General features: G+C 37.6%; 1 protein-coding gene across 1 annotated transcript; it reads left to right on the top strand.

Moving 5' to 3' along the window:
* Positions 1 to 1,335: 1,335 nt before the first annotated feature.
* LOC110702844 lies at positions 1,336 to 3,066 on the top strand. The gene has a single exon (XM_021880586.1). It carries the CDS (start codon positions 1,336 to 1,338, stop codon positions 3,064 to 3,066), a length of 1,731 nt encoding a protein of 576 aa, XP_021736278.1.
* Positions 3,067 to 9,998: the final 6,932 nt, after the last annotated feature.

Raw genomic sequence — 9,998 nt, 5'->3', positions numbered from 1 at the left:
GAAGGCAGCCAAGACAAAGGGAAATAAAGAGGGGGTTACACACGTTAAGTAAGCATTCAAGTGGGTTTTTATTCACTTGTTTGGGAGCCATTCATGGAGTATAACCTCCTTAGTTTAATTGCTTTTTATTACTACTTATTTGTATGTTTTATTTTCAGTTTATAGTAGTAATTAGCTAGCTAAAGTTGCTATAATAAACGTTGTAACTGCCAGCCGTTACAAGGAAGAAAGCTGGGCGCATCTACAGCGAGTTCCCCAATGAACTGTTTAAAGAACTCGTTAAGGAACAGCAACAATTATTAGTCTTCAATGTATGACAGTTTGCATGGAACCGTTACATTGAGGGACTGCTCATTCTGGCGACTGTTGAGTTCCCTTTTGTTGGAGACTTTTAAGTTCCTTTTATTAAATTAGCTAAGTCGGTTAATTAATGTAACTACTTCCTTAGTCTATAAAAGGAAGTCTAGTCTAGCTTTTGTAATAGATTATTATGAATGAAATATTTACCTTTGAATATACTTTGTGTTATTTCTAATTTTAACTTGTGGATTCAAGTTACTTGAACTCGTGGACTCGAGTTTGTGAGCTTAACTCGGAGTGTTCGGAGTTAGCTTTTCTTATGGTTAGTAGAGTGAGTGTTCAACTCTAACCATACCTATCCTTGATTAGTATTATGAGTTTACCTTGTTAGTAAAACTTTGAGTTCCTCACTCTCAAGAACTAGTTCCCGTTCCTTTCCCATGTTCCCACGTAAATTCCTAGCCTAAACACTAAACCACTTAAACACCTAGCCTAAACCCTTAATCCATAAACCGAAACACCTAACCCTACCTTAGATTCCGCATCAGTTGGTATCAGAGCCACGGTCTAGGCCAGGGTGTGACCATGACTTCGAACCATGATTCCATGCGTGAAATGCAACAAAAACTCATGACTGAATTGCAAGCTGTACGTGAGGAAATACGCAAAGTGCGCACTCAAATGAGTGTGATTGACGAAACCACCAATCAACACAACCGTAGGTTGTCTGAATTGGAAGAAGGAGAGCCGACCCCCAGAAGTAACTATAATCGGTTCAATCCTGAAAGGGAGGACCGTTTTCTGAAACTCGACATTCCCGAGTTTGATGGTTCTAGTGACCCTGAGGTGTTTAATGACTGGGTTCGAAGGATTGAAGCAATCTTTGAATACAAGGAGTATGATGATGAAAAGTGTTGCAAACTGGCGACACTAAAACTCACGAAATTAGCTGGATTGTGGTATGAAAACCTCAAATCCAAGAGAAGACGTGCTGGCAAGGAGAAAATTTCTTCTTAGGTTACCTTGAAAAGGAAAATGGTGCAAAGATGGATTCCTAGGGAATACGTGCAAGATCAGTATGTCAAACTGACTCGTCTAAATCAAGACACTTTGATTGTAGATGAGTACGTAAAAGAGTTTGAAAGACTCAGTCTCCTGTGTGACTTGGATGAGACGGAACCATTGAAAATGGCTCGTTTCACTAGAGGCCTTGCAAAAAGCATAGCCAACAAGGTGGACCTCTTGCCTTATACCACCTATGACGATGTAGTGAAGGCAGCTCGCAAGGTAGAGGCACAACAGAAGGACAATCAAGTAAAGAATACATCCCGTATTCCTTACAAATCCCATAACCCTGCCACTCGATTTGACAAAGGGAAGAATCCTATGTTTCCCAAGAGATTAGAGAATAAGGTGGATGAAAGGGGTGAGCGTACCTGTTTCAAGTGTGGACAAAAAGGACACATAGCTACAAATTGTCCTAAACGGAACACACTAACCATTCAAGAGGGTGGTTATGTGGAAAATGAAGAACAGGAGGAAGATAGCGCATGTGATGAATGTGAACCAGAAGAGGGTGAAAATTCCTTCTGTGGCGTGGTGAGAAGGGTCTTGTACACTGAACCAGTACAGGATTTACAACAACGGGAAAATCTGTTCAATACCTGTTGTAAGGTGAAGGATCGCATTTGTAGCATGATCATTGACAGTGGATCATGTACGGATGTGGTAGCTTCCGAATTGGTGAACAAGTTAAAATTGCCTACTAGAGAACACACCAAACCATACAAGCTTAACTGGCTTGACAATGATTCGGGTGTACGTGTAAGAAAGCAAGCCTTAGTTGCTTTTACTGTGGGAAATTTCTGTGATGAAAGGTGGTGTGATGTGTTACCTATGACGGCATGTCAAATTTTTCTAGGCCGTCCATGGCAATTTGATCGTAAAGTTGTGCACAATGGTGTGACCAATGTATATACGGTTAAAACTAGTGAAGGTAAGCAAGTACGACTACTACCTTTACCACCTAAGGTAGAGAAGGAGAAGGAAGAGAAGCCTAATTTCCTCATTTCTAAATCAAAATTTGAGGAGATGCATGATCAAGAAGGGACAGTGTTCATATTGGTTTTAAAACCAATTTCAGAAAAATTGGTGGAAGGAGATTACCCTCCTATCATACGACCCTTACTGGAAGAATACCATGATGTTTTTCCTGATGAATTGCCTAATGAATTGCCACCAATTCGAGGCATTGAACATGCCATTGATCTAGTACCAGGTGCGGCATTACCTAATAAGGCAGCGTACCGTTGCAATCCCGAACAAGCAAAGGAATTGCAAAGGCAAGTGGAAGAGTTGATGGCTAAAGGTTTTGTGCGTGAAAGCCTTAGCCCTTGTGCAGTGCCGGCATTATTGGTGCCAAAAAAGGAAGGAACATGGAGAATGTGTATTGATAGTCGTGCCATCAACAATATTATTATCAAATACAGATTCCCCATGCCTAGACTACAAGACATGTTAGATGAACTATGTGGTTCCAAGGTGTTCAGTAAGATCGATTTGCGCAGTGGCTATCACCAAATGAGGATTCGTGAAGGTGATGAGTGGAAGACCGCTTTCAAGACCAAACAAGGTCTATACGAGTGGTTAGTCATGCCCTTCGGTTTATGCAATGCTCCTAGTTCGTTCATGAGGTTGATGAATGAGGTACTACGGCCATTTCTTAATAAGTTCATTGTTGTGTACTTAGATGATATTTTAGTATAAAGCAAAAATGAAAATGAGCATGTAGAACATCTTAGATTATTATTTGAAGCATTGCGTAGGCATAAATTGTATGGCAAACTAGAGAAGTGTGATTTCTTTTGTAATAGTATTACTTTCCTTGGGTATATTGTTTCAAGTGAAGGAATACAGGTTGATCCCGGAAAGGTGAAGGCCATTTCCACGTGGGAGGTGCCTCGGAATCTCCATGAAGTCCGAAGTTTTCATGGTTTGGCTTCGTTCTATAGGGTATTCTTCAAGAATTTCTCTACTATCACTGCTCCTTTGATCGAATTATTGAAAGATAAGGTGTATGTTCAAGTGGAACGAAGCTGCGCAAAGGGCCTTTGAAGACATCAAAGCTAAACTATGTTCTGCTCCAGTTTTAGCTTTGCCTGATTTTGATAAGCTTTTTGAAGTTGAATGTGATGCAAGTGGCGTGGGAATTGGAGCTGTTTTGGTCCAAGACAAAAGGCCAATTTCCTATTTCAGTGAAAAATTGAATGGCGCAAAGCTAAATTATTTATTTTAACAATCGATTTAGAATGAGTGGATGAAACTTGAAATATTCTAGATATTCATTGAGCGTAATTTTGATATTTATTTTGGCATAAGCATAAAAAGTTTTGCATTGGAAAGACCATTCGTAATGCGTCAAAAACATAGGAAACTAGGTTAAGGGTTTTATAGCCACAATGTCAAGGGGAGTGCGCAACGCTCAAAGTTGCGCTGGAGTGGCGAGCGCAACTTTGAGACTTGCGCTCGGCTGTCGCGCGCAACTTTGGAAGTTGCGCGCGGCGCGGTTTGCCTTATACAAAAACGCGTTTTTTAAAACTTCTATAACTTTTGATTACAAAGTTGGATTAAGAAAAATGAGATATCATTGGAAAGCTCTGGATGTCAACTTTCCAATGCCATTAGAATTAGGTAAAAATCTATTGTGGATCAAAAGATATGGCTATTTTAGTGCAAGGGTGTTGATTTTTGAACCCGATTTAGTATTTTGATGATATCTTCTTCGTTTTAACTCGGGAATTGGGCGTATAATATACCGTGGAAAAGCTTCTTTGATAGGGATATCCAACTGTATAGGCCATGAAAGGATATTATGTGTTCAACTATCCTGGTTATCTCGATTTTCAACAATGTTCGATTTATTTGATCCAATCATTGCATTTAACGCATTAGGGTCCGTTATTAATCAAGATAAAATATGTATGAGCACATTTTAGGCCTAATTAGTAATCGGACAAGGATCTAAGATAACTTGGTCTCAAATATGGGTTTTATCTTACTTCATAATGCATTCCGGAGTCCATAAACACTTCAACTTTGATCTAGCATGAAGAACGGGTTTTTGTAACATCATCGCACTTCCCTTCAGGACAAGAGGCCAAAAGTAGGTGTCTACACGTGGTGGTCGAGGTGGGGAGCAAGGTGGCGGGGTGGGGGCAGAGTGGCGGGTTTTTTTTGTTAATTATTAGGTTAAATCTTGTTTAATTAAGCTAATTAGTTGTTGATTACAAAAATATTGTCATGTTAGGAAAACTTATCAAAAGTAATGCTATTTGGAGAATTTGTAAAAAAATTTGTTACCATTGACAATGTGCAATTTTACATGGCTACCATTGAGAATTTCTCTTAATTAAAAAAAAATGGGAAGAATTTATAATAATTGAAATAACAAGCTTTAATTAGAGAAACCCTAATGGTTATAGGTAAGGACTTGCTTGCAATTTTAAATAATCTTTACCTACTAGCTTGACCATTGGAGTTAGAAAATGCAATTAGGTTGGCCAAGTAAATTAGCTTTGCCAAACTAAAAAAAATAAATAAATAAAATAAAGGGAATTTTGACTTTTACCACCTTCAAATAACCACTTAATTGAATTTACCACCTCCAAAAAAAAAGATTTACTTTACCACCTCATAAAAAAATTAAACATCAGTTTTACCACCAATCACCTCCAACTAATGGATTCCGTCCATAAATCCGTTAGTGGGGCCTACCTTGCACACGTGTCGCCATATTATTGGGTAAGCTTTAGAAAAAAAATTAAAAAAAACAAAAAAAAAAATTAAAAAACCTCATCCATCAATTGGTGGCTGCTGCCACCGTCGAGACCCCACCACCGGACCGACTACGACCAGCCCCACCACCTGACCGCTACGACCAGCCCCCCCACCTAACCGCTACCAGCCCCCACCACCTAACCGTTACGACCAACGACCCCACCACCTAATAACTACCACCGCACCGCACAGCCACAACCACCGCACCGCACCGCACAACCACCACACCGATTTCGACCCCCTTTCCACCAATTTCCGACCTCAAAACCCTAGTCACCACCTAATCACTACGACCAACGACCCCACCACCAACTTCCGACCCCTCCCTTGCCCCCACACGAAATTCCGACCACACGAAATTCTGACCAACGACCCCACTAATCCACAACCACCGCATCGCACCGCACAGCCACAGCCCCCACACCGGATTTCGACCCCCTTTTCACCAACTTTCGACCTCAAAACCCTAGCCACCAAATTCCGACCAACCATATAGCCCCCCTAATTCCGACAACTCTTAAAACCCTAGCCACCACCAAATTCCGCACTCCTAAAACCCTAACCACCACCTAATTCCGATCACCTCCCTAGGTTACACTAAATTCCGACCCCTCCCTTGCCCCCACACGAAATTCCGACCAACCATGGTGTGTTAATTTCGTTGCCGGCTGGGTTGATATGGAAATCGGGGAAGATGAAGAAGAACCGTCAAAAAGGTGGGCCCTACTAACGGATTCATGGACGGAATCCGTTAGTTGGTGGTAAAATCGAATTTTTGGAAATTTTGGTGGTGGTAAAGTAAATCTTTTTTTTTGGAGGTGGTAAATTCAATTAAGTGGTTATTTGAAGGTGGTAAAAGTCAAAATAACCTAAAATAAAATAAAATTTAAAAAAAGTTAATTAAGGAAGTATGGTTCATTTAAATATTAAGTTAATTTAGTAATATATAGCTAGACATTGGAGCTCAAAGCAACTAAAATAACAATTAGTTTAAGAGGTTATGTGGCATGACAAACTAATTGTGATAATTATCTTGCCATATGAGTTGCTCCAGAAAGTGATAATAATATTTTTCAAAAGGAACCAATCATATTATGCCATGTGACATAAAAACTGAATGATTAATGGAGTTAATTTCTATTAATCATTAAGGGTATCTAGTGTATTTTTATGAAACTCGGGGGCATATGGTGAATTCAAAATGTTGAAGGGTATGGTGAATAAAATGATAACTCGAGTATATTTGGTGTAAAAACCATTAAAATAAATACCTAATTTTATTCAAGCAATACGCTACCTACAACGTTTTCTAATCATTTTAAAAAATAAAAATAAAAAATGAAAAAACTCTAGCTAAGGCGTTATCCACCCTTAAAATGATTTTGGAATTTCTAATGTTAATTAACAGTCAACTATAATTGGTAGGGTGTTTGTCTTGCCTTTTTGATGTTGTATATATACTTTTAATTGTGGACTCTAGTGAATGAATGTAAACCTTTACCTAATTTTATGATCAACTATGTATTCACTTCACTTTTTTTATTCTTTTTTTTTCGTTTATCAGTTTCAATGACACATTTTTACAATTAAAATATTGTGGAAATCAAATAAATAAAACGGAGCATAAATTAACTTATAAAATTGATTAAAAGTGATTAAGGAATATAATTTTTTGTTAGGTTACACATGTTTACGATTGATTGACATGGCTAAAGTGGTTTTGTTACACTCTAGAAATATACTTTCACCATTTTTATTTAGGGAAAAAAATGGTTTTATTAATCCCAACTTTAAGACATTTACTTTTAATAATCTTAATTATGGATTATTCCGGAATCATCCCAACTTTGAGGGATGTTTTCTTCTAACAGGTCATGACCAATCAACAAAAGTCAACAACATATTATAACAGGTTACTTGACACGTGTCAAGTCCTGATTGGTTAAAAAAAAGAATTTAGTAAAAATAAAATCAAAATAATAATAAATAAATAAATTAAACAACCAGCCCCCTTCCCCCTATCGGAGAACACCCCACCCCCTCCCCTTCCCTCTACCAGAACCTCCCCCACCCCAAAACCGCCCGAAACCCTCCTCCCATGCCACTGAAACGTCCCCCCTCTTTTCCCCTGCCCCTTAAAACGCCCCCTCCATCCCCTTCCTCAACCCTCGAAACCGCCCCCCTCCTTTCCCCTACCCTGGAAACCGGCAAAGTTGCCATTTTCGAGGATGAGGGAAGGGAGGGGTGTTTCGAGGATTGGGGAAGGGAAGAGGGGGGAAAGGAGGGAGGGACATTTCGGAGCAGGGGAGAAGGATTTTGGGAAATTTCGAGGTAGGGAAGGGGAAGGGGAAGGGGGAGGGGAGGATTGTTTACTAGCAAGGGAAGGGGAGGGGTTAGGCTTTCCGGCTGAGGAAGGGGAGGGGCTAGGGGCTCCGATGGGGGAAGGGGGAAGGGGAGGGGGTTAGGCTTTTCGACTGATGAAGGGTAGGGGCTAGGGGCTCCGATGGGGGAAGGGGGGGTGGGGGTTGGGGTTAGGATTGGGAAGGGGTTTCATTTTTTTTTTTTTTTTTACCAATTAAATTGCAACACATGGCATTAAAAAAAATAACTTTTTACTCAACATCGGTCATTTGGCTTGTTGAAAGAAAAAGCCTCCAAAGTTGGAATTATTTAGGAATAATCGATAGTAAGGATTAGTAAAAGTAAATGACCCAAAGTTGGGATTAATAAAACCATTTTTCCCTTTATTTAGTTGCAACACTTTGACTTTATTATTCATGCACTCCACTTTGATTCACTCAATTAATTTAGATTTAAGAAAAATGTAGTCATGTGAGATTTTGTTATGTTCATCTCAATTTATACTTTCATAATATATGTGTGTGCGTGTGTGTACTATGCATTGACAACACATAAAATGAAAAGTATTGCAATTTTAAAATAAAAACAGAGAAACTATAAAATTAAATAGGATTATAGTTATAGAAAATATCAATCACATAGGATTATCATGAAATTAAAGAATTCCTATACTATGTACATTCAATTGAGAAATTTACACTTAGATACTATGGAATGAAAAATAGGCTTAGATGTGGTAAATGGATTTAGTTATCCCATATTGTAGATGACATGCATTTTTGAAGCAGTTTGATAAGTGTTTTACTTTTAAAAAATAAGTATCAATTAAAAGTCATATGAAATCGATCTCTTTAAACCTAAAAAGACATACTAGTATTATATTAGAACAAATAGATTTATCTTAGTTTACTCGTTTTCATAGTTTCATTCTATTGTCTCATTATACAACTTGTCACAAGAGTTTTATGGATTTGTTGTACTTCGTATTTTTTATATAAGGTTAATTAACTAGTTCAAAATCCGTGCCATGCACGGTTTTACAATAGTATTTCGTTATTTGTTTATTAGAAAAGTAACATACAAAACATAATCATTGGAAGTAAAAAAAAACTTTTTGTTAAAAAAAAAAACATATTCATGTGATATACCATGTATCTCAATAAATATTTATCATCTCTATGATTTGAAATGATATCAACAAAGGACATAAAATTGTACGCACCAACATGCAAATCTATGTCATCCAATTCCTCGAGAACAGTGGTGTAAATAAAATTAATTTTGTATGCATGCTGAGTTGGCCTATATTTTCCAGTTGCTTGGCCTACCCAAAATCTTGAGATAGAATAAATTCTTCCTTCATGAAGAGCATGTCCAAACATCTGTATCAAAGTTTTTTTCACAATTGCTTGTATTTTATCACCCTAAAAAATCAACCCAGATAAAAAGTATTTCCAATTAATTAGTTTAAGAAATACTGCAAAATTGAATAAAAATAAATGATATAACATTTAAATAATTTATGTATTATCTTTTCATCCATGACAACCAATTTAACTCTAAACGTAAATATGTAAATATGAAGAGTAAATATATAAAGCCATATATTACTTAATATTTTAAAGTGTAACAAACTTTTTTTTTATCTAAGCCATATATTATGTAATATTATCTCAAAGTATATAGTAACAAAATTTTTTTTTGTTTTTATATTTTTCAAAACTAATTTATTTTTTTTAATAATATAAGAGATATTGTGGGAAATTTTTTTTTTTTTGATAACTAAAAGAAGATTACGGGTTCGTTTGACATTGTTGTGGTTTTCTATTTTTGGTTTTTTTATTTTCAAAATCATATGATATATGTCATACAATGAATAAAAAATTAGTCAAACTTATTAAAATCCTCATAATTTAGAAAACTGACAACAAAAAAGTGGAAACACCTTTTTCTTGTTTCCTGTTTTTGATTTTTGGATTAAAAAAAACGAAAAATAAAAAACAATGCCAAACAAGCCCTAAGATAACCGATTTATCTCTTATATTGTACAAACCTTTTTAGAAGATAATTAAAAAAATTAAAAAAAACTTAAAAAAAAAAAAACAAAACAAAAAACAAAAGTTTGGGCCGGAAATTTTTTAATGAGAGGGAGGCACGTACTTTTGGGGTAATACTGGTGATTAATAAACCTGGGAACAGGCCGGGTTGGCCCGCGTGCCGCCCGGCACGGCCCGCCGTTCGACGCAGCCCGGCACGGCTCGAACTCCAGCCCGGCACGGCAAGGAAGTTGAACTTCGTGCCACGGGTCGTGCCACGGACAGGGTTATGAATTACGGCCCGGCACGGCACGGCGGCCGCGGCACGGCACGGCCCGCGGGCCAACGGTCATATTACCGTTTAAAAGCGACGGCTAGTTGCTTAATTAGCCAAAAAACGGCTACTTAACGGCTATATTTTTGCCAATTTGCTCCCCAAAAATTCTATAAATACCCACCTCCATT

Source organism: Chenopodium quinoa, unplaced genomic scaffold, assembly GCF_001683475.1.
Source record: "Chenopodium quinoa cultivar QQ74 unplaced genomic scaffold, ASM168347v1, whole genome shotgun sequence".
In the NCBI taxonomy this organism is placed as follows: Eukaryota; Viridiplantae; Streptophyta; class Magnoliopsida; order Caryophyllales; family Amaranthaceae; genus Chenopodium; species Chenopodium quinoa.
Note: the sequence above shows the minus strand (reverse complement) of the source record. Positions and strands in the feature narration are given on the sequence as shown.